Source organism: Balaenoptera borealis (genome assembly GCF_965194805.1).
Source record: "Balaenoptera borealis genome assembly, chromosome: 2".
NCBI classification, from domain to species: Eukaryota; Metazoa; Chordata; class Mammalia; order Artiodactyla; family Balaenopteridae; genus Balaenoptera; species Balaenoptera borealis.
The window spans coordinates 117,698,136-117,724,019 of NC_138867.1; the positions used below are offsets into that span (position 1 = coordinate 117,698,136).

Sequence of the window (25,884 nt, forward strand, 5' to 3'; positions counted from 1 at the left end):
CTTCAGATAAACTCTTTTACAGTTTGACCGTTTCTTCACATTCTGTCTGTAATTCATCTCACGTGTAATTCTGAGAGAGCACAAATTGGGTGTCTAGATGATGATATCGCTTATGCACTATAATGTCTTTTGACACTTTAGGAATGCTGCATCAAAAAGAAGAAAATTCTTGACCACCTGCTATTAGGTTTTCATGTAGAGTAGTAGATAAATCTTAGCCTGGCAGTTTTACCACAATAATAAAATGGGCTCTAGTTGTTGGAAGTTGATGGCAAGTGTCAGAGAGCAGTTTTGCACCCACTGGCCTGAAGGGATTGTCAGATGAGGGAGATGCAGTGACCTGGCACTGTCCCAAGACGCCTACAGGAGTGTGCTGAGGGTAGTAGATTCTTTTCTCTTCTTTCTCACTGCCATTATTTTCCCTTGTGAATTTCAAGGGAGAGTTAGGGAGGTTGATCAGAGAGAAGGTAGCATTGTCAGGGTCACTTCTGAACCCAATTCTTAGTGTGTGCCATGGGCGACAGTCGTAGCATGGGGTGCCTGATGCTCTCGTCTTTTTCTCTATTTGGAGCAAAAACTATGGCAGAACGTACTTTCAAGTGAAAGGTCAGTGTTTTTGTGGTCAGTTCATTGGAATCCTGACAAAACTGGTATGAAATTTTAGAGCACAGATGAGGGAAGTAAGGATTACTACCTATTATCTCGAGAATTCTATATTTCTGAAACTTTTACAACCATGGCCTGTGTACCTGTGTCCTTTATGCTGCAAGGCATTTTCCCCACCCTCCACATGAAACCAGCAAAATAGCTATTAATATTAAAGATGTGAAGAGTGTTAGGGATTTCATTTAGTCAGAGAGCTGGAGTTAGTGCTAATTATTAAGAGCAAAAAGGGCACTATCCTTAAATGACTGGTATTTCTTGTCTTTTGAAAGTAAAAGCAAAGTGAATAAACATTATTTGTTACTTGAATCTATACAAAGGGAAGGGTATACTGAGAAGACAACTCAGATGCGTAATTGTGTTTCTAACAGTATTTCCCAAGTTGTATGGATTAGTTTGCAGCTGACAGACACTTGGTTTTGTGGAGTTGAGGAGTATTTTTGAAATTATGGCTATTTCTTAAAAAGGGGCTGCTTAGCACTGGATATACTACAACTGAACAGTTTCCCCCCAATGAGGCTGTTTATCCTTGGAGTTTTGGAAACCATGAAGAGAAGGAGAAATGTGAAAAGCTTGTTTATGTGGTGGTAAAAGAGGAAGGAGAACAAGCCTAGGGTCAAGAGATGGGGAAAGTGCAGAAAAGTTGCGGGTGAAGGAGCAGATAAAGTAATTTGCCTTGTTGGATAAACTGGATCATGATCTTGGGGAAGACAATGTCAAGAAAGAAGTTCTTGAGTTGAAAAATCTGGGCCATAAGATCTGTAGGTTCTGATATGACCAAATGTGTGTCTTCATTCAGGCAGGTTAATTCTGCACAAGCTTTATATTTAATAGAGATTTTGGTAATATGGAGGATCACTGTACAACAATCATGAAACATATCCTCCTGGATTGACGGGTTATCTTTGTCTTTTAAAATTCTCAGACTTCCCTTGCTCAGACCCCTCAATAATTCTGACAAATCTGCCTAGGAACCAAATCTGCCACAGTTGGATGGGCTGCTTCCTAAATTAGATGTGGTAGGCTTGAAGTACATTTTTTCCTAAGCAAAAAAATCCGAACATAATAGTGATCCTTAATTCTCAGTTATGTATTTTGTCCTAAAATAAAATTGTCAGAGGCCGAGATAGCAATGAGATTATTTTATATTTATTTTGAAAAACAGAATCTGTTTGTGATAATGGATAGTATGTGTTGTCCTATATAATTTTATTGAACAAGGAAAGACATTACTTGATTTTTAAGTGACTGTCTTACCCAGAAGGAATTTTGGAATTATGGATTCTAAATCTTTTGAAATTTAGCCTTGATTCATAAAGCCAAACCAAAGTAATGTCATGACTAATATAATAGTACATTTATATAAAGCAGATTACTTGACTATGAGATAATATGGTCAGTTCTATATCAATATTAGATACAAAAAGTGTATCCAGGCTATTGGCTTATTAAAAGCTCTCACTAATTGTCAATCTTCATTTTAGATACTATACATTAACTTAGTGAGAGAAGTAATACTAGAAAGTAGAGAGTTTCAGGGAGCAACTCAGGGGCCTAACATGTCTTTAATGTGATTATATTCTCTACTTGATGGATCTCTCTCATCTAGTTCTCCACATATTGTTATTAAAAATAGCAAACATTTGTTAAATATTTACTGTGTTCAGGACTTTCTCAGGACTTTACATGTATTAAATTCCCTTTTGGTTGTTACTGCTATTAATTCCAACTTAAGGGTGAGAGACCCAAGGCACAGTGAGGCTGATGGACTTGTCCAGGGTGACAGGCCCAAGTGTGGGGCAGGTCTCTGAACACAGGTCTCTATTTGCTCCTGTTGAAACCTAGGAGGTTTTGCTAACGGCATACAGAATGGGTTTTAAATTTTAAAGGGACTGTTAAATTTCTGACAGCTATTCAGACCATTGAACGCTTTATCTTTTTAAATGTGTTCTTTCTTTGGAAATTAGTTATCATCTTATAGATTCTTACCCAAGGAGAACATTTATGATTATCATCAGCATAACTAGAGATGATGCATGAAATGTGCTTCTCTTCATTCGTAATGTAGTGGAAGAGTTTTAAATTTTAAATTGTACTCCTAGCCTAGAAGATTTATAATGTAATGGATTAGGAATTTACTGGGTGTCCCTTATGTGATGGAACACTCTAGTTTGGGTCCCAGGGATGAGATAAGGAGGAAACATGAACTGTTCTTCCAAGTAGGTGCATATTCATTCTTGCTGACTTTATAGGCTCTTGCTTTGGGTCACAACAAAGGTTAGATCATACCACAAAGCATGCATCATGCTTGTGTAGCCTCCTTTCCCATTGTTTTTTCAAGGGTTGACGTGAAAAACATGTCTGCCTGTTCTCTAAAAGCTCCTTGGGGATATTGTCTGACATGTTTCCTTATTGTTCCTAAAGCTGGCTCTATTTTAAAGATAATTCACAGACTTTTGCATTTGTGTCATTCCCCCCAAATAAACCAATGTGCTTCCTTTATCAGACGAAAGCTGTTGATTTTCTTCTTTGCCTTGGCCAGGAAGATCAAGGCCCAATTAGTGTGTACTAGTGTATGCTAGAATTGTTTCATTGCTCTGTTAGGGCTTTTTTGTGAGTTAACCAAAATGGTTTAGGATCTGGTGAAATTGCTAGACTCAACACAGTATTTGCAATATAATTTCAAGAGATTCTTGCATCCTATGAAACATATCCTGGACCCTTAGAATTAAGAATCCCTGCTTTTGATCTTTTTACATCCTTACTTCAATCATTCCGTACATCTGAATGTATTTTGTTAAGTTTCCTTGACTTTTAGGCTATGTAAATGATAAATACATTGTTTTCAGAGATCTTTAGGTGCTGAGCACTTACCCTCTATGTATTTGGCAGTGAGGCCATAGGAAATGTTTTTGTTTATCACAGGAGGAACTTTTTTGGTTCTCATGATAATGAAGCAGATAAATGGCTGTAGAGTTTTTATCTTACGATTTTCCAGAAAAAGCAACCTGGAGATTGTGTGTGTGTGTGTGTGTGTGTGTGTGTGTGTGTGCGCACGCGCGCGCACGCATGTGCACTTGGTAGAAATACCAGGGCCTAAAGATGGAGTTTTTGTGCACTGAGCACAATTGTGAATGGATAGTCAGTAAAGTTATGACATTTTTACATCTCTTCGCTGTGGTTCTTGGTGATGTCTCTTCATGGAAGTTGTGAAAAGGCTTTGGGAATTGTCTCTGGGGTGCAGTTTTAAAATCTGGTTCCCAAATGAGGGAAGAGCCTTCTCTCTTTGGGTGGTGGTAGAGCCATTGGCCCCTGCCTTCAGGATTGTTGTTCACAGGTGCTCCTTCATGTTGGAGGTCCTAAGATGGAGGATGGGCTAGCTTTGCTCTTGGCCTCCGTGTTTAAAGGGAGGATATATTCACTTGGTGGGCTTTGCAGGAAAGCCTGTTTCATTGTACTTGCCTTTGGAGATGTCTTGCTCTTTAACGTCTCCTTCAGATAGAGTTTCAGGGAGGCTCAGCATCTGTCCCTTAGAAGTGTTCCCAAAACATTGGCTAGTGAGGAGGAACTCATGCTAAGGGGAGATGTGGGAATAGCTGTGATTTTCACCTCTTTTTCCCTTCTTTCTTTGTGAAAGACAATTTGTAGTACATTTTGTCTCTCTAAGGGAGACTCGAGTACCCAGCTGGTTAGATATATTTAAAGAAAGAAAAAAAGAATCTCTTCACACAGACCTTGAAGAATTCTATTATAAATCTGAGTGGGAACCTGAGAATGCTGTGGCATACAGGCAAAACTAATTAAAATAACTGATAAAGAAATCAGATGTAGCTTTACACGGGATTTTCAAGATTAAAATGTACGAGAATTATGTTAATAAGCTCTGCTTTTAACTCTGTAAAGGATAGGAACTCATTCCTTTGTGCAACTTGAAACTACTATCACCTGTGCCCTCTAGTGCATACTGGATGAGTTAGTTTGACAGTAAAATTCTGTATTGTGCTTCCTGCCTCTGCCCTAATTCTGCTGAGGTTCCTGGTGTAAGAATTCCCTTAGCCTCTCTGATCCTCTCATCCCTAGGTGTTTATTCCTACCTGTCTGGTCCTGTTGTACTGCTCCTGGCCTGGAAAAGTAGTAAGGTCATCCTGGCAAGTACAGCGACCTGTGGCAGTCAATTCTCAAGGCCAGGGCAGTTTCTGCCCCCAGTGCTGCCGAGGCAAAGCATCCTGTCCTGAGCAAAGCATCCTGTCCTGAGGATGTTTATGCCAAACAAGGGAGACTAGTTAAAAATCTTCCCTCCCTTTCCCCTATCCGTACTTACTGAGCTGGTGTCTGGGATAGAGTGGGTCATGTAGGGATCCTAGAGACCCCAGCATGGTCAGCACCTGTGGACCTCCATCCCAGGAGTGGTGTGCAAGGTACTGCTAGGATCTACCCCAATAGATCCCTGAGGTAGACGCCAAGTTACTGTTTGCTGGGTATAGGCAATTGAGTACCTTTTTGAAGTTCCCCAGGCTGTGGCGGAACACAGGGGAGGGTGGGGGATGGCGGCCAGCCTTAGGCCCTGTGAGCCCCACAGACAGCTGTTTGCCCACTTGCTAAGGCTTGTGACAGAGCAGCTTCTTACTGCATGACTGCTGTTTACTGGCATGGTGGCTTTTTAGGCAGCCCTCCTCTCCCCGCCTTACTTCCTAGCCTAGTTTTGCCTGTCTCCGAATGAAGACAGGTGATGATTAGCTGCCCTTTTTCCAACTGGCACATTTGGCATTATAGAGAACATGGTACAAAACAACTGTTCATTTAAGGTTTCTATATCTGTCATAAATGAGTTTTCAAGTTTCACATGTCAAAATTGATAGGTTACCAAGGAAAAGCTTTGGAAAAAAAAGAAAGACATTGGCTGTTTACAGTATACACAATTTTAATAACAAAACTTCCCTGTACACTGCACTTGGTTACCCCCCCGCCCCAGTATAATCGTATTTTCTTCCCACCCTCCCAACCCACTTGACCACCTCCCACCCCCACCCCACCCACCCAGATGGCTTAGGGTGATTGAACACAATAGGTTTGGACTGTACTTTCAGTTTCCAGTTTCAGTGTTGATAGGAATGTTCATCAAACATTCCATAGATCAGGCTTTTTAAAAATTACCAAGGAAGAATAGATTAATTGAAGGAGTAGCAGACATTTCCAAATGTCTGCAATAGCAGTATGAAAGCTTAAACAGTCATTTACTATTCGTTTTTCGCCTTAAATTATTTAAGTACTACGAGTTTGCCCTAGGTTAGGAACAGAAATATTTAATTATCTGTGGATGGCCTTATCACTTTTATCTTCTGTCTTTTTCTGGTTGAAGCAGTTTAACCAATAAGATATGAAAAGCATGTCCCAAAACAGATTTTTGAGACCAGTCTGTCACTGTATTGCTTTATTAGGAAAATGATCATGTAAGTCATCTTCTAAAAATAATATTTCAAAATTTCATACTGATATCCACACTTCGGAGAGAACGGGACATTTATAGCTCCCCCCTCATAGTTGCGTAGGAAGTATGCCTTAAGAAAATATGCCTGTTTTGAATTTTAGGATTAAGACCTAGTGCTACATAGGGTTCATTTTTATTGGAAAGAGTCTAGCTCTTGGTGACTAGCATTAGAATAAGCAGATGGATTTTAATAATTAGTGGAGTGGGAAAGTTCAATCAATTCCATTCAATGAATTGGTACAGAAATTAACTTAGGCACATTAAGAAATTACATGTGTTAGTGCAGATTTTTGGCTTGAAAAATTAGTATCTTTGCTATTTGATGTTGGCAGTGGGTATTCTCTGAGTTGTGTATGGATTTGCAAATTTATCAGCTCACTCTCATTTCAGAAAGGTGATTGAAATCCCTGGCAAGCTACAGAAATGAATATAAATGATTCCAAACTAGCTCTTGGTTACTAGGTGGGTACAGTATCACAGCCTTTGTTAGCTTGCTTTTTCCAGAGAGATTTAATTATTTTTCTGTTTTTTAAGTGGTTATTTTCCTCTAATCTTGAAAGTGAAGAAAGGGAGAGGGGGCGTTGAAGAGGATAAAACGACAGCAAAAAACAAAAGGCCTAAGATGATAGTACCAGGGTCTGCAGTGTAGCTGTGATGCTCTTCCACCTGAGCCGGTTGGTAAAGAGAGCACATGTGACTAACAGCCTCATCTTCAAACCTGTGCTGATACCAAAACACAAACAGACCAGAATTAAAAGAAATTCTGCCTTCTATAGGCAATTGAAAAGGGAAGTTTGCGCTTTAAATGGAAAAGGAAAATGCTGTTTGGCACCGTTATTCACTTTTCTCAGAGAGCATTGCCCAAAAAATGAAGGGCCAAAAAAATCTGTTAATTTTCAACTGAAAAGTATGCCTTGGTGGCCTTGGCTATGCTGTTCCCCTGAATTACTAAATGGCTTGCTTTTCCAATTTTCTTTCCTACATACATTAAGGATTTTGCCAATTGACGGTCCATTTCACTAACTGTAATCTTTAGGATTAATGTGGGGACTCCCAGCCGCTATTTCTCACCCTTCTGCTCACAGTTTCAATGAATTTTGGGTTGTGGTTGAAATGATGGAAACTACTTGTCTGCTATCCTCCAGGGCTAGTGGAATCTTGTGTGTCTAGGACACAGTTGTATTGTGATAAAATTGTTCTCTGACAAATGGCCATGGTTACCCTGATAAATGGGTTGGTAAATTTTAGCTTGTGGAGCTCTCATTTGTAATGGGCCTTCTGATCCAGCCCTTCTGTAAGGAAGCTGTGAGACGTGCTCTATGCCGTAAAATCAGCTTCTGTCCTTGCCCAGGCAGGCCTAGTGTGTGGTTTAACAAGAGGTGAAATGCTCACTGCTCAGGATCAGCTGAGATGGGCTGAGACTTTGCCAAACTAATCTACCCACCTTAAAAATTGCAGAGAGCACATTCTTACCATAATTTGTGATCTTGTCTGCTTTTTACTGAGACACATTTTCTTTGAAATGTAGGTAGACATCCCTCTCTTAGTATTAAATCTCACGGATTAAACTGTAATCTTAACATGTTTCAATTCAATCCTGGGAAGAAATATGCCTTGAATGAAGGATATCATTTTAAGTAAAAGATAACTTTTTTTATGGTAGTGGTTTTCTCTAAGGATTTATGCCTTTTTTCTCATCAGCAAATGCCAGTTGTAAAAATGCGCATTCTTCTAAAATCAAGTCAGTAGTCTAATTTCATGGTTTTTGCTACTACATACATGGAACCTCATTTATGGAAAAATTCTGTGTCAATTGGTAACTTGCATCTAAATCCTAAATATGTCATAGTTTCTCCATAGAAATCATAATGGAAGAAACAAAGTACTTGTGGCTCTTTTCTACACGAAAAGTGTGTCATCGTTATCATTTTTTAATTACTGAACATTTATATTAATACCAGAGAACCTCCCCCCCTCCCCTTTCCAGCTGCAGGTCCCCGGGCCTTGCCCTGTTTGATGCAGATCAGGTATAGTTGCCCATTTGCTTGGCTGCCTTTTAACTTTGCTAACCTGTTTCAGCAAGAGTCATATTTCAAAATGCTGCCTTTCTCTTTCATCCCCTCACCTCCTTCGAGTTACCACTGTGTGGCTGCATAGGCATATATTGTGTTCTGCCATGAGCAGGTTTGCCTCAGATACGTGTTGTTCCCTTCACTTAGAAGGACCTGCTCTTACAGTAAGAATCGGTATCCATTAAAAGGTCAAAATTTAGCATATAATATTTATAAAGTGATTTTTTTCAAGGTTCCTTTAAAATATGTGCTAACAAGAATCAGTATTATGCCTGTTGCTAACCAGTTATTTTTAATTTGGCTCTTTGAGGCTTGAAGATGAGGAAGAGGCAGAAGAAAGAGGTTTAAACCCCTTTGCCAAGGCATCTTTGATCATGGCAATTGAGGGAGAGATGGAGGTGGGGGGTGGAGGACAGGGGGAGAAAGAGACTGGGAGAGAGAGTGTATTTGTGTATGTGCTTTCAAACTAGAGTGAGCAGCTGGTCATAGGATTGCTAAATTGACTCAGTTTATCTCTTTTCTCTCCAAAATAATTTCTAAATCTTTTTTCACATATAAATGTATATATAGGATTTAGTAAACTAATTAGTAAAGTGATAATTTAACATTAGTTTAAAGTAAGTATCTAAATGCCACAAAAATCAACGTGTTCATTATAAGTCAAACTAGAGATACGAAATGAAGTCAGTGTAATTATTTAGTATTGATTTCATTGTAATGAGACCTTTTCACAATCACTTGGATTCATTGTTTAAATATATTAAAGAGTCCCTCAGCTTATTAGAATTACATAAAGGGTTCTGATTTCATGATATGGACTTTGATAATATCTATTAACCCAGGCAAAAACTCTAGAAGAAGAGTGTTTAATATTGACCAGTCTTCAGCATATGTGAAATTCTACTCCCCACGCTGGCAGTAAATAGTAGGTTTGAGTAAATACCAAATTATCATACAAGAGAACTTTGCTAAGTCTCCTTTTAAGCAGCAAGCCAGTTGTGGTACTTGGGGTAGAGAGCAATGAGCAAACAAGTATTGATCCATATCTCTTTCTGCTCGGTAGCTTCTTTCCAAACTGTTTTCAGTAGAAAAAAATAGCATATGGAGACCTTAGTGTAAATGTTTACCCACGATAGTGTATAATTACATACATGAGATGTCTTATTTTGAAGTAAGCATTTTTAGACTTTCCAACAAGAGTGCACATTAATGTGAGCATCGCTTCATTTAACACTTAAAATATGATTTCATTAAAAAAAAATTAAAAATACTTCAACACGTCAGAAACCTAAGTCTCCACTTGGTTTGGAAAAATTAGCCTTAATGTCACCATTGGTAAAAATTAGATATGTATTTAGCCCCTACTATGTAAAATAGGTTACTTATCTGATGTGATTTTTGATGATGGGTAGATATTATACTTCACATTCTTTGTATGGCAGCTGCTGACACTTGCACTGTCCATAACCATTAATGATGATGAAGGGTCCTTCATGGGTGGGTTCATATTCATTATATGGTCCTTGGTCTGACATGTTTGACATATGGAGTCGTGTTTGGGATCGGAGCTGCCTGTGGTTCTGAATCATTGAGCACTGCCTAATTCTTCTTAAAGTGGGAGGGCAGCACTTCCTGGAGATGAACACTATAAAAATAATAAAAAAGAAAGAAAACAATAAAGCCATTGTTCCTGTAATTACCCGCTGAGTGAAGATGGCATTGTCTGGTTCGGGAAAGTGTTCCTCAGTAGTAAGTGCTATGCCCGCAGTAGTTGGGATTTCTTTGTCTCCCACATGGTAACTTGATGAGCTTATTCTTTTTGTATATTCAGTGGTTGGATCTTTATAAGTTGTAGCCATGGCGGTGACAGTGGTTGATAAATTCCAGCAGAGCTGAAATCCGTGGACTGCATCTAGTATATCCTCTCCTTGGGTGTGGTCGGGGCTGTGGCATAGGATGGAATGCTCCCACCGACCTTGGAAACTGCCCAGCCAGGAGGCCAAAGCACATATTCGAGGGCTGCATTCCCACAGATTGCCAGAGAGGCCAACGGTTGTGAGGGATCTCAGGGAGTTTAAGATCTTGGAATCAAGGCTGTTTAACTTGTTGTTATCCATGAGGAGTATTTTAAGATTAGGCATCGTTTCAAACACTGTCAGGTCGATGGCTTTTATTTCATTTCCAGTCAGGTCTAGCTTTTCTAAAGTGCCCCAGGTCCACTCCATCCCACATGTCAAGTTGCTAATTTTGTTCCATTGTAAGAAGAGCGTGTGCAGACTGCTTAGCCGTAGGAAATGAGCAAAATTAATCTTCGTCAGCTGGTTGTGCTCTAGGTGAAGCTCTCTCAGTTTGATTAATCCTGCAAATCCATTGCGAGCCAAACTTCGCAAACGGTTTGTGCTCAAATCCAGAAACTCCAGACTACGACAGTCCCAGAACAGGCGTACTGGGATAGTCCGCAGGGAGTTGGACCGTAAATGCAAGGTCTGTAGCTTCCGGAGGCCATAGAAGAGCTCTGGGTGCAGAGATGACAGCTGATTAAAAGACAGGTCCAAATTTTGCAGGTTAATCAGTTGGGTAAAAGTTGTGTTTGGTAAATAAAATATTTTGTTGGAACTTAAGATTAATTCCTTAAGTTTATATAGTCCTTGAAAAGCATCTTCTTTTACTGTTGATATTTGATTATGGTCTAAGTGGAGCCAGGTAAGTTGACTGAAGCTGGCAAATTGATCCCTTTCGAGCTCTGTGATGTGATTGTGCCTCAGGGACAGGCCCAGAGAGCCCTTGTCTGTGGTGTTTGGCACAGAGTGGAAGCCCTGAGAGTCGCAGTAGAAGAGCAGCTTCTCACAGCGGCATTTGGGTGGACATGCCATACCCAGGGCAGGCAGCATTTTTAAAACCATACTCATTGCATATATTGCTGCCAGCATAGGGGCCCCTAATGGCCACTTGAAATGTAAGCCTGCAGAATATAATTTAAGGAAGACAAGAAGATAGGATATTTTTCAGCAGAGCGAATGGGCTGTTAAAACAACAACAACAACAACAACATAACATTATGGCAAAAGATTTCACTACATATAGCTTATTTTTCATTTGCTGCAGAAACACTAACCTTGTTAGTATGACTAGAACAAAACTTAAACCATTAAGAAAGAAGATAAAACACATCCTGTCATCAGCAATATATGTTTTTACCTAAACCTCAAAATCCAAAAATGTGACAGTGATCTCCCTCATAAAAATGTGAATTCAGTGGCTTATTATTTTAAAAGCGTTGATTCCTTGCTGACTGTACAAGGCACATAAATACATGGACTTACCCATTCTTCTGAGCACATTGGAGGCTGCATTCAGTCTCGGTTGTCAGACTCAACGCAGTGAGTCTGTAAAAGGCTCTAACATGCGGGAGCCTTTGACCAGTTTCCTGTTTTCTGTGTCCCAGGCTTTCCGAGTAAAATTGAATCCACCAGGGTGAGTTGTTTTTTCCTTAGGATATTCCTCTCGAAAGCATTGGTTTCATTTTCTGTAACCACTCTGATCCCCTAAATCAGTTTTGAATATAAGTTATTAATTTCGTCCTCCTCTAACTGCTCAGCTGGTTAATCAAAGCTTCAGCCTCTCCTTTTTGCAGCCATTAGTTCTCTCGGTCTTAACTTGTTGATGGCAGATGGGCGGCTTGTTGCAGAGAAGAGCTCCTGGAGCAGCATGAGTGCATTTACTGAAAAGCTTTTCCGAGAAACGGCACAAGAATGGATTTGCTTATGTGCTGCGACCACACAGAACTGTATATAGGCTGACGTCACCGGGTGACGTGTCTTTTGTTTGGGTTTTCCAGAAGCTTTACTGTTATAAAGCAGTGTGCTTTGTAACAGTATCGGGGTCGTTGTAAGACCCCTGATTATAATGAAGCGAGAAAGAAGAACTCCTGACTTAAAAACATGGTATTCCTTCAGTGTAGGAAGCAGCAGTGAGGTTGTAATAAAGGCTGCATTCAAGAAGACCCGTCTGAACAGTGAGTTGGGTTAGCAGAGTGATGATTTTTTAATGCTTGGGAGAGCCAATGTTAGACTGCCGATTCTGCACAGAGAGATCATCTAAATGGGCAGGAGCCTGCACGATTTATGAAGTGCTGATTTAACAGCAGCCTCTGCAAGTGCCTGCTGCTCTGGTAGTTTGGAAAGCTACTCAATCACCTTGCTGTCATGATTGGTTAAAATAGAAGTATGACTATGATTTGCTTCAAATGTGTTGGTAAACTAGCTAAGTGGGCTTTGCTTCTTTGTCATTAAGAGTTTAACATCATAAACCAAGAATAAAGGGCAAAAAAAAAAGGTTGGAAAACAAAGCATTTGGTTATTTTGCTCTTTGAGAATTTCAGGAGAAAGCTAATTAAAAAGATTCTCCTCTGTCTTATTTTATATAATAGTGTTTTATCACAGTGCTAATTGAAAAATAATGCTGATTTGATCTTTGGATGTCTTAGTAGGAGAAAAGGGTAGGTTGATACAGTCATTTAATATTGCATGCCCTAAGTGTTAACAGTGGAACAGAAATGATTTAGGACAAGTGGTATAGCATGGCTGGATTCTGACATGGTCCCTTGTATTTACCTCAGAATTTCACCTACTTCTTCGGCTAAAAGCCTCTACTGATCTGGCATTGGGGCATTGTGACCCTCAAACAATAGAGCATTTGCACACTCAATAGTGCCTACTGGCACACTTAAGAACTGACTTTGAGTCTCATACTAACTGTTGTTGAAATCTCTCTAGGGAATACAAAAGGTCACTCATACCCTGTATTAGGATTTTTGCTTTGGCTGTTTTTACTTGACCTAACACCATCTTCTCCCTGTCGAATAGTATCACTTTTCAGAATTTGGTTATGACTGTACAGCTCCATGTTTACTACTGTATAAATGTAAAAGATATTTCTACTGTGAGTCAGGGTCATATTTTCAGGCCTGACAAAGGTAAGGCCTTTTATACATCTGACATTATTGATTTGCCTTTCCAGGCCATTTCTCCCATATCATTGGTACTTATCCTTAGTAGGTCTTGTCTCAGACCTGAAGGCAGAAATCTGAAAACTACCCATTGTGTCTGTGAAACCAGAACATCATCAGTCTGTTGGCTTCCAGGGGCTTTATCACACTGGGCATGTGTAAGAAGTTATTGTCTCAAGGGGTATAGTTTCTGTGTTGGAGTGTGGTGCTAGAGTGAGGACTGGAAGACTCCAGGGTGCCTTCCTCAGGGCTCTGTGGAGACAGCAGCAGCTGCAGGTGTGTAGTTTGGCTCCTGCTAGAAGCAGACCCCAAGGTAGGATTAGAAGTATAAGAATTTTATTGAGGAAAATGCCTGGGATGTGTAAAGGGAGAGAGAAGACAGCAGGAATACACTTAGGTCTGGTAGAGTCTTAACAACCATGGGGCATGTCTGATACCTGTGAAAGGAGAAGACTGAAGGAAAGACTCTGTGGGCAGTGCAGTTCTAAGATAGCGTGCCCAAGCCAAAGTTAGCCATGAGTGGAATCCCTTTTTCTCAGGAGCTAGTACTCCTACTGTATTCCTGCTTGCTGGTTAAGGAAGGGAAGGAGAGGTCCTGTTTTAGACTAAAAGGATGCCACTCCCCCAACTGACCTTGATCCTTTCCATAGTCTTTCTCTCTTATAGGCTAGAAGTTCTTAACCTGGGTCCATAGTTGGCTTATAGAATTTTGTTGCTTGTGCATTTTTTTGTGGATAAGGTTTAATCAAATTCTTACAGGGTCTGTGACCATAGGTTTCAGAGTGACCGTTCTGTAGGAACTTGCTCCCAAAACTTCCAACGAGGGGAGTCTGACAAGGGTGTTAAATTTTTTTTTTTTTTTTATAAGGAAAAGAAGCCCTTGGGATACTGTAAATGCTCTTATTGAAGTCAGCCACTCTCTGATTAAAAAAAAACCTTTGCAAGGCAGGAAGGAGCTGGATTAAATTCTCCCCTGAAGTAACAACTTTAGTTCCATGTGGAGAAAAGCATTAGAACCAATTGGATTAGAGCAACCATGATTAGGAATGAGTTGTATGTGAAAATTTAGAGGGAAGAGCATTTCCTTCCCCTTAAACTCTTGGTTCCTTTCTGCTCTGTAGTCTGCTTAGCCTACTTCTTATATACCAACAAATGGAAAACCCTTAAATTACATTATCCCAATACTGCTGTAACAGATTTGTGGGCAAGGAAAATTGCGCAGAAAAGCACCAGTGCAATCAAGAGTAATTATTTTTTGATGCATCTGGAGAAGTGGGCAGTAATGCCTGCCGTATCACAGTACCCAGAGAGCACAGTCCGTCTAGGTCACCAGCCATCTTGCCCACTTGCCCTTTCTTTGGGTTCAAAAGGTTTAGACTGTGGAATCAGAGAAGATGTGGTGTTTGTCTTAAAATTGGTTGAAGTACCATAGTTCCTGTTGATGGAATTTTTTTATCGTTTTTTGATCTTTATCTTTCTTTAGCTAAAAGGACTAAAAAGAAACCCATGTTCTTTCTGAATTAAACTTTTTCTTGGTTTCATTTCACAACAGCTTTATTCTGCGTACATATGCCTTTGACTTAAAGTGGCAGTACAAACTCTGGAAGGTACTCTCCATATCATCTGTTTCAGTGTTCACTGTTTTAGTTGTTCGTGACAAGGCAAAGGACAAGTAAAATCTAGCCCGCCTGTCCTCTCTGTAAATGGTTTGAAGCAAATTAAATGAGTCATGTGGCAGGGCTTAGGTGTTGTAGTTACCTGCATTACTCTACTTGATAGTTTGCTTTGAATATATATTGCTAATTAGGGACAAGTATTTCCCCACTTGGAGAAGCAGATGTATGGGTATATACATGAAATCTTCTAATTTGTGGTAGAGAGGGAGCTGGATTTTGCTTTATGCTAAAGAGTCAAATGTTTCTTAACTAATCATGCCCGACTCCAAAAATTTTAATACCCCAGCACCCAGAGGTGTGGTGGGGAAGCACAGAGGTGCTCTGGAGAAGTATGTTAAACTAAACCTTTTTGCTTCCAGTCTTGGTCATCGTTCCTTGGAGATCTCCTTACGATCATCAAAAGGCGATAGACATTTTTAGGGTGGAGATCCAAGATTTGTGGGTCTGAGTATATCCCCTCCTAAGAACCTTTTAGGGTTCTTAGTTGGCAGCCACATACTTGGGCCTATATTGTATCAATACCTGTATTAGAGTGAGTGGGTTTTACTAGCCTGTTTTTGGAGGCGGGAAAGAAAGAGGATGGGAGAAGATTCTGATAAATCCTAGAGTTGTTCACTACTTTCAAACGTGTGTATTTGGAGACAAAGATTGACTGTTCTTTTAAACTATTTATTTATTTATTTATTTATTTGCTGTGTTGTGTCTCCATTGCTGTGTGCGGGCTTTCTCTAGTTGTGGCGAGCGGGAGCTATTCTTCGTTGCAGTGCGCGGGCTTCTCCTTGCGGTGGCTTCTCTTGTTGCGGAGCACAGGCTCTAGGCGCGTGGGCTTCAGTAGTTGTGGCGTGTGGACTCAGTAGTTGTGGCACACGGGCTTAGTTGCTCTGCGGCATGTGGGATCTTCCCGGACCAGGGCTTGAACCCGTGTCCCCTGCATTGGCAGGCGGATTCTTAACCACTGCGCCACCAGGGAAGTCTGACTATTCTTTTAAATTTTTGATTTGCTCTTTAAAAACTACTGGGGTTTGGCACTAAACCGTTTGTTATCTTCCCAAGAACCAGAACTTATCTGACAGAGGCAGATAGAATATGTAAGGATTGATGGACTTACCAATCTGTCATGTTAGAGATGGGCTAAAGAGTAGTTGATTATCCCAGGTAGAGCCAGAGGATCTGAGAACATTTAAAATTCTAGGCTGTTAGAGTTTTGGAGAAATCACAGGGGACCACTGTTGAGTGTAAATAAGTATCTCTGTTGCTGGGATCTTTCCTTTCAAAAACCCTTTAAGAAGTAGACTGTCCACGTTAAGCCTACAGAATCCCTATTTTTGACCTCGTCCTTGCCCTCCATTAATTGTGATTTTTAAGTTCTTTTGTTATCTTTATTAAACATGACCGAGAAAGCAGTAGGAAGGAGTGATGGTTACACCAATGATGATGAGCTGTGTCCCTTTTGATGCTGTTACTTACAAAGTTTGGTTTTGGAGGCATGTGCTTTTTGGCAATTGTTGGTATTGGTGGGGTGGCAGAACTAGGATCATGTCACAGCCTAATTCTGTTGTGCTAGCATTGTGTTCTGTGCCCAGGGCTAGAAAATTCAGCAGTAAATCTTGGGGTGATGCACCTTAGGTAAGGGAAGATTTTCCATAGAAGTTTGGGCAGAGGTACATTTAGACCACAAAGATCTTTTATTTCACCTATTGTAGATATCAAACCAACCCAAACCAAACAGAACTATCCTGAGGTCTTGATAAATGCGTAGACTGAAATTTATATTGCCAAGCCCTTTTCTTATTCTTGCTTGCCAGTGGCTTCATCGTGTTCATGTTTCCCCCATCCTCTGTGCATGGCAGGCTTCATTTTTTATTCTGAAGTAGAGCCGAGTTTGCTTTTTTTCATTTTGTTTTTAAAGATTTAAGTTTTTAAAATTTATTTTTGGCTGTGTTGGGTCTTCATTGCTGCGCACAGGCTTTCTCTAATTGTGGCGAGCAGGGGCTACTCTTTGTTGTGGTGTGTGGGCTTCTCCTTGCAGTGGCTTCTCTTGTTGCAGAGCACAGGCTCTAGGTGCGTGGGCTTCAGTAGTTGTGGTGTGCAGGCTCAGTAGTTGTAGCGTGCAGGCTCAGTAGTTGTGGCTCACGGGCTTAGTTGCTCTGTGGCATGTGGGATCTTCCCGGACCAGGGCTTGAACCCATGTCCCCAGCATTGGCAGGCAGATTCTTAACCACTGCGCCACCAGGGAAGTCCCTACAGCCAAGTTTTGATTTGTTCTTCCTGTTTCTCCCTTTCTACATTTGAGTAACTCTCGATTTAGAGAGAGTTTCTATGTTTCCTCCTGCCTACATATATGGCCACAGGCTATAGAAAGCCATTTGCATAGGATAGGATTAAGAGTTAAGATACCCAATTATATTTACTTGAAGAATCTCTTAATTTTAGTGGTCTCTTTGACCCAATTGGCTAGATTTAAAAGGATGAATTTGCATGTATATTGGCTAGATGCTAGCAATCTTGGTTGCTGAAGCTTGGAAATGTCATTACTTTAGAACCCTCTTAGTGTGCTCTGGGATAGAGGGATGGCAACATGTGCTTAAGGCAAGCAAAATATTTGAACATGTGATATCATCAATGCAGAGAAAATCAATAACAAAAATTCAGCCCAAAAAGAACAAGATCACTTCTTATTAGGAATGGCTTATAGCAGCCTATCAGTATTAGAGCTACTGTTGAGGTATTGATCCCGTGTTCCTGGAAAGGGGCTTGCCAAGGCTTGAGCTCCCATGGGAGCTGATTCTGTTCCACTGTTTTTTGCATGTGGGTGGGTAGTGGGGTGGGGGTCTGTCTGTTCAATGGCTTCATAGTTTTTTTCCTGTGTGTGTTTGTGAGTATGCATATGTACCTAATGGCTTCACAGCTTTACCCTTGCATGGCTATGCTGTAATTTATGGACATGTAGTTTCTTTTGAGGCTTTTGGCTTTTGCAGACAGTGTAAAATGAATATTCTTTTAATATCTTTGCATCCTTAGGCAAGTTTATATAAAAGGTAAGTTCCTAACAGTAAATTGCTGGGTTATAGGAGTTGTTATATTTAAAATTGATAGACATTGCTACATTGCCTTCCAAAGAATTTTAAACCATTTTATACTTCCCCCAGTAGTCAGTAAGTATGCACTAACCTCCTCCCCCCACCTTAACACCATATTAGAAGCTAGCAAACTTTAAAAATATCTGTGGGGCTTCCCTGGTGGCACAGTGGTTGAGAATCTGCCTGCCAATGCAGGGGACACGGGTTCGAGCCCTGGTCTGGGAGGATCCCACGTGCCGCGGAGCAACTGGGCCCGTGAGCCACAATTGCTGAGCCTGCGCGATTGGAGCCTGTGCTCCGCAGCGAGAGGCCGCGACAGTGAGAGGCCCGCGCACCGCGATGAAGAGTGGCCCCCGCTCGCCGCAACTAGAGAAAGCCCTCACACAGAAACGAAGACCCAACACAGCCATAAAAAAAAAAAAAAAAAAAAAAAAAATCTGTGAATCTGATGGGTGAAAAATGTTCTCTTTGATGTGTTGTGAGTGAGATTTAGCATCATTTTGGATGTAGGTATACTGTTATTTTTGTTCTTTTCTGTAGACTGTGTATTTCATTTGCTCATTCCCACTTCCCACTCCTAAAATTGGTCATTTCCAATTACAAATCTTTCCTAAGGCTTTGTAAGGCTTTTTTGCTTATTAAAGAAATTAATTTTGTTTGTGAAGTATTTTACACAGATTTCTTCCAATTAGTCATTTGTTTTTTAAAGGTTTTATGGTCTTTGCTGTATATAGTTAATTTTAATGAATGGCAAAACTGATGAGAATCTTTCTTAGTATTAAAACACACACTTGCCATATTATGCTAAAGATCCAGTACCATTTGGTGAACATGAAATTTGTAGTATCTTTAGTAAACAGAGATTCCCTGTTAACCCGTTATCTTTAGCAGGGAAAAGAGGATCAGAGCCTTCAGAAAGTTATTATTATTTTTTTTAAATCAGTGCAAAACCCAAAAACATTTCCTTGTTTATCACAAATCTTAGCCGGATTTTACCAGTTAACTGAGCATTTAAAAATCCTTCTTGGCGGGGGGCGGGTGGGGGGAATCCTTTGGGGACTTCCCTGGTGGCGCAGTGATGAAGAATCCGCCTGCCAATGCAGGGGACACAGGTTCGAGCCCTGGTCCGGGAAGATCCCATGTGCCGCGGAGCAACTAAGCCCCTGCGCCACAACTACTGAGCCTGCGCTCTAGAGCCCACAAGTCACAACTACTGAGCCCATGTGCCACAACTACTGAAGCCTGTGTGCCACAACTACTGGAGCCTGCTGCCTAGAGCCCGTGCTCCACAACAAGAGAAGCCACCGCAATGAGAAGCCCGCGCACCGCAACAAAGAGTAGCCCCTCTCGTCGCAACTAGAGAAAGCCCACGTGCAACAATGAAGACCCAATGCAGCCAAAAAATAAATTAAAAAAAAAATTTATTTTTAAAAATCAACAGATTTTTAAAAATAAATAAATAAATAGTCCTTAAATTGGATTTTACCCTCCTCTGCTACTCTCTCCAGCCTTACTCTAGATTACAAATAAAGTATTTGATAGACAGTATTTGAGATTATTTGAAAAGCCTTATATTTTCACTAATAAGAAAGCAGGAGACTGATAACTTGCCACGTAGATGACACACTGAGTCCTATGACTTTTAAACACGTCTCTAATTAGTCACTGGTTTCTCATTTTGTTCATGTCAACAGGTATCCCAGGGTGTGATTTGAGAATGGCTGTGAGGGGAAGCATGAGGTGCTGTGGAAGCAGCCCAGAGGGACACCTAACTGGAACTTAGGGTTGAGGGTGGCCACAGGAAACTTCTACAAGGAAGTGTGATATCTCATCTAAAGGGTGGGTAGGAGTTAGAAGAAGGGCAGGTAGAGTATTCCAGGTAGGTGAGAGAGAGCTTGGCATGTCTGAAGAATTTAAATGTGTGTGGATGGATCATAGCATGGAAGATAGCAGAGTGACCATGGTCAGTGAAGTAATGGCAATGGCTGGGCTCTAGCAGGGAGAGTGTGCAAAATTAGAAGAGAAGGAAGCCTCTGGCAGAAGAGTCCTGAAGAGACCATGTAGAACCTTCAAATTAGAGCACTTTTTCCCCTGGAAGTATTGTGGAAGTTTTCACTTTGTGTTTTTCCCTGGAAGCATTGTGTTTATTTTGTGCTGTTACTTTTTCAGGTTGAGTAGTCTTTTGTAGGAACCTTTGTCACATCATGTCTAGGGACTAAAATGTGCCTTGAGATGCCACCAGCAATGTGAGAGACATATTTCATCCCTTCCCAGCTGGGAAGAGTTGGAATGGAGTTAGAGAATGGAGAGGTGGTAGGGTATGGGCAAGGAATTGGTGGACGTATGTACCAAACACAGAACTGAGACCTAGTGGCATCTGTGGCAAAGGTATCGGTGGTTGAGAGCTGTGGATTTGTTTTAGGAGAATGCTTACTCTTTCTGAGGCAGGAGATAGTTCGTTGGAAGGAAAAAAAAAGTTTGTTCTTCCAGAGGTCACCACCAAAATGGGTAAAATCCTCCAGGAAATTCTAGTTCTTAATACTTAAAAAAAAAAAATCTATTACAAACTTAAATGTAATTTCCTGTATGACTTTTACTTACTGCTCTGACCCACTGTTGTGTCATTCCGAACTCCTGTCAAGCCTGGCACAATACAGGGTCTTGCTGAATTAGGGGTTGCTCTGAATTATTTTATCTCAGATTAGAAACCCTCTGAGAGAAGGATTATGGCTAATCCTGCCTGCTCCAGTGGAGGCAGAGTGCTCAGTAAAGATTGTCTAAATAGATAGAAGTCTGTCCACGCAGGAGGAAGGTGGAATGGCTTCTTCATGCTTCTCTTAAAGATTGGTTTTAAAAGCCCTTTCATTGTCTCAGCCAAAACTGTGTTGCTTAGAGGCAGTCCCAGCTAATAACCTTTGCCTCTCCTCAATTCAGCTGATATTTACTAGTTGAGGAGAAGCTTTATGTTGAAACCCCAAACATGCCATATCTTTTTCTTAGAAAGCCCTTTTGTCGCTGTGTAGCAGGGGCATACATATCAACATTGAGTGAGTCTGGGTGGTCTCTCTGCGTAGTGGAATAGAGTCTCTCAATTAGGTGGGAACCGAGAGTCACTTATTTTAAAGATTCATTGGGCAAATTTACTTTGGCCTAGCCAAAACTAGAAATACAAAATCATAACAGCCTTAATATCAAAGAGAAGTAAGATCTTGTTTTATAGATCAGCAAGCCTTCTACTTTCATCAAGCTCATTATTACGTTTGTAAGTGTGTGTACTCACCCCTATTATATTTTAAATTATTGGAACCGTAAACTTGCTATTTGGACTGGTTGTTTTTTTTTTTCTTTTTTTTAAGGGATGCTTTGATTTAGAAGGTGGTCTGTCTAGTATAACCTGAAAACTTCAGTAAGTAACTGCTTCTGAACTGCTCCCTACTGATTAATGAGGCATAAGCCTCTATTTCCTACAGTAACAAGAAAGACAAATTGATTTTTAAGGTAGTTTGACAAAGAATTAACAGATTCATGTTGTGTGAATTTTGCTGTGTGAATGTAATTCCCTCAAAAGTCAAGTTTAAGGATTTGCTTTTATATAACTTTCTAAGTATTATAAATCCTTCTACCCAAATTGAGGACGTTGCAGGGAATTAGGCTCTCATGAGGTTATTGAGCCCAACCTTTGGATTTCAAATAACAGATGTTTTCTGGAGTAAATGATCTATTAGAAACACCCCCAAAAATGTAGCTAGGTACAATGACAAATTTTACTAGGTTTGCTTCAAAGTGAGTGCTTGAGTATCTAAGAAATGTACTGAGACCTTCCTGATTTAAGCATTAATTATGAGGTCAGTTTGATTTTTTTTTTTAAATTCAGTTTTAGCCACCTTTGCCTTAGATCCTGGTATTTTGATCTTTGAGATTGTCAGTAACTAATTATACTTGTCAAGTTCTCTTCTGACTGATGGCCATGAATAAATCACAGTTTATTCCTACAAGTAGAAATGCTCATATTTTCTCAGTTTTTGTTGAGATTCTTTTTTTTTTCCCCTTAAACCCATTAATATTAGTGGATTACTTAACTTTATTGACAGTACAGTTGGAGGAAAAGGTAAGGGATGTGACCCTGACCAGATTTGATAGGGACCATATCAATGTGTCAGTTATATTTCAACTTTTAATTTTAAGTCCTTTTTTGTCTCCTTTCTGTCTTCTGCTAAATAACCTGTATCCATCAATATTCCTTCTCTTTTCTTCTAATAGCCCAGAGTTGGAGGCAGAGGGACAAGTGTCATTGTCTCCATTTAACAGATGGGGGATAAGAGAGAGATTGAGTAACAAATGTACATTAAAAGGCACTCAGAAAGCGTGTAACCACATCTCCCCATTCCCGGCTATTTATCTACTATGCTGACTTATGTACTGATGGTATATCCATACCAGAATGTCTTGAGGGCGACCATGGGTAGAGGAACCGTGGGTAAATTCCTTTGCCCATTTGTATCTCTTCTGTAATTACTATATGTTTTACAGAAAGAGCCACATTTGTTGACTGGGCATTTTGTAAGGAAAAACTTTTAATATATTTCGTAGTTTAACCTAGCTGATGTCTTACTAGGTATTTCTAAGCACATGGCTAGCTACCTCTACCTGGGATAACTACCTTTGTCCCTTTTCTTTCAAATACCATCCATTTTGATTCTGCTTAGAATGTTCCCCAATGCAAATGTCCACTCAGCCCCCTGACCTCTGAACAAATGCTGATTTACATACCTCTCTCAGAGTGGCTGATAGGTTCTTTTCTGTGCAATACAATTGCGTTAAGCTTAGCCTAGAATTTTAAGTAATCTTACAAAGCATACTTATTTGGCCTGTATAATATAATATATACTGTATATATATACTGTTAACAGTATATATTATAATATATACTGTTAACTGAAGTAATCTGACAAAGCATTCTTATTTGAGCTATATAAAAATATGTTATTAACTCCTATCCATCATGGTACATCTTAGTTCTAAAACTTGTTGTTTCACATTGTTTTAGTGCCAGGTGCCATCTTTCACATTTTGACATTCTTCGTATCTCAGAGTTCTTCAAAATCAGGTATAACCTGTTCTTGCTTGCAGTTCTTGGAGAGCTGGTTCATTAATGAAATTGTTGTATGCTGAACCTTTTTTTTTTTTTTTTAACATCTTTATTGGAGTATAATTGCTTTACAATGGTGTGTAAGTTTCTGCTTTATAACAAAGTGAGTCAGCTATACATACACATATATCCCTGTATCTCCTCCCTCTTGCGTCTCCCTCCCACCCTCCCTATCCCACCCCTCTAGGTGGTCACAAAGCCACCAAGCTGGTCTTCCTGTGCTATGCAGCTGCTTCCCACTAGCTATCTATTTTACATTTGGTAGTATATATATTAGTCCATGCCACTCTCTCACTTCGTCCCAGCTTACCCTTCCCCCCACGCCGTGTCCTCAAGTCCATTCTCTACATCTGCTTCTTTATTCCTGTACTGCCCATAGGTTCTTCATAACCATTTTTTTTTTCCTTTAGATTCCATGTATATGTGTTAGCATACGGTATTTGTTTTTCTCTTTCTGACTTACTTCACTCTATATGACAGACTCTAGGTCCATCCACCTCACTACAAATAACTCAATTTCGTTTCTTTTTATGGCTGAGTAATATTCCATTGTATATATGTGCCACATCTTCTTTATCCGTTCATCTGTCGATGGACACTTAGGTTGCTTCCATGTCCTGGCTATTGTAAATAGAGCTGCAATGAACATTGTGGTACATGACTCTTTTTGAATTATGGTTTTCTCAGGGTGTATACCCAGTAGTGGGGTTGCTGGGTCATATGGTAGTTCTATCTGTAGTTTTTTAAGGAACCTCCATACTGTCCTCCATAGTGGCTGTATCAGTTTACATTCCCACCAACAGTTGTATGCTGAACCTTGAATTAAAGTATAAATTTAATTTTTCAAGCAGAACTTTAAGCAAAAGTCTCACCTCTTGGCTTCTCTTATTTTGGCAGAACTCCCTCAATTTCCATCATGAAATAATATGGAGCCCCTAAGAGTTGTAAAATTAGGTTTTTATGAACAAAGCCACATGGTGCTCTCCCCAACCACCTGTATGTCCCAACTTGGGGCTAAAAAAATTGATTTTTCCATGTTGATCTGAGCTTAGTTATTGACTATCATTACATTTCCTTGTAAATTACTGCAATGTGCATCTCTTTCCTTGTTTTCCAGGCTGGACGTAAAGAAAGAAGTGATGCACTCAATTCTGCAATAGATAAAATGACCAAGAAGACCAGGGACTTGCGTAGGCAGGTAAGCTGGAAGAAGTGTTGATTGCTTTCCCAAGTTCTCAATTTTGTTGTTTTGGTTAAAATCCCAACAAATACTGGGCACATATTCTTTCTTGAGTTAACGGATGAATTTTCATAGAAAACTGACTTTGTTTTTTGCTAATAAGCTTCTAAATGGCTAATAAAATCTCTTGGGGACCTGGAATAATGCAGTCCCGCTGGAATGGACTGAATAAATTAGCTCTAGTGTGAAAAGGATGTTTAGGTAAGAAAATCAATTTAAAATGACTTGGGGATCTGTGAAAATACCCTGAAGGATCTTGTGATGTTAACTTACAAACAATAGAGACAGAAATTGAAGTTATTTATTTGACTTGCCCCATTCTGATTTTGATCCTTGATGGAAATGTGTTTCTAGTACAAATATGGTGGATATAGAGGTATTTGGGGCCGTCAGTTTTCTGAGTTAGTAAGTACAGAGGGTCTTTCTCTTCACTTAATGTTAAATAATCCCATTAACATTTTAGAATTAAATTGAGATTTAGTCTTTAAGAAAAAGTTGGATTGAATTTGTAAAACAGTGTATTAAGACTTAAAAAGAAGTTGTAATAGTAATACAAACAATCTCCTGACTTAGTGGAGAAACATTTTATTGTTCATGTCTGATATAAAGCAGAATTAAAGATGGACTGTATCTATACATCTTCCTTTTGGTAAAGTAGTATCACAAATGGTTATAAAGATAACCTTTCAATTTTAAGGTTCATAGTGTGCTCACCCTGTTCAGATAAACCAGAAAGTGCTTTTTTTCTCCCTTCTCAGTTTTATTTAGCCAATCAGGCTGATTATATATATATTTCAAGGCTATGTGCCAATTGAATCTAGAGCTGTTTTCTGTTCAGTTTTTTATTATTCCTTTAAGATACAAGCTTTAGTTTTGTAATTCCCAAGAAAAAAAGGATTTTATTTTGAAAACTGAGATTCTGTTGCTGAAATGCTATAACTGTAGTATAAGCTGTTATCTCCACAATTGTGTTTCCTGTGTTGCAGATTATATAACTGCATGGCTTACATGAGGGGTCCTCATATAAGTGCAGCCAAACTGTCATGAGCTTCTATTAGATTTAAAAGTGCCAGAGGAAAAAAGCAATCTAGCTTCTTGGTAGAAATAAAATCAAATTTTTACAATTTAATTATTAGCTCCGCAAAGCTGTCATGGACCATGTTTCAGATTCATTTCTGGAAACCAACGTTCCACTTTTAGTATTGATTGAAGCTGCAAAGAATGGAAATGAGAAAGAAGTTAAAGAATATGCCCAAGTTTTCCGTGAACATGCCAACAAATTAATTGAGGTAAGTGTATTAGCAGTTTTATTAATTATGTGTAACTTGGTGGACTGTGGTGATTTTTAACCACAGTATTTAATCAGCAGAAAAATTTAGGGGCTCATCTAATGTACAATATGTGTAAGATGAAAGTCTTTCATTATTAACGTCTATCCAAAACTACCATTTTGGTCAGTTTACATTAATTATATACATAATTAAATATAGGTAGTCTTTATCCTGGAA

At 39.7% G+C, this 25,884-nt stretch overlaps 2 protein-coding genes across 2 annotated transcripts in view; one reads left to right on the forward strand and one right to left on the reverse strand.

The window, feature by feature from the left end:
• CTNNA1 (catenin alpha 1) overlaps nt 1-25,884 on the forward strand; it is a 187,870-nt gene that overhangs the window by 114,721 nt on the left and 47,265 nt on the right. The window contains exons 8-9 of the mRNA XM_082382038.1: nt 24,254-24,334; nt 25,513-25,665. Of these exons, the coding sequence (XP_082238164.1) occupies nt 24,254-24,334; nt 25,513-25,665 (234 nt within the window). The remainder of the gene's footprint in view (nt 1-24,253; nt 24,335-25,512; nt 25,666-25,884) is intronic.
• LRRTM2 (leucine rich repeat transmembrane neuronal 2) lies at nt 5,711-17,018 on the reverse strand. Its single transcript, XM_082382070.1, has 2 exons — nt 11,547-17,018; nt 5,711-11,185 (listed from the first exon to the last, which is right to left on the reverse strand). The coding sequence occupies exons 1-2, from the start codon at nt 11,548-11,550 to the stop codon at nt 9,639-9,641; spliced, it is 1,551 nt and encodes a 516-aa protein (XP_082238196.1). The 5' UTR covers nt 11,551-17,018; the 3' UTR covers nt 5,711-9,638.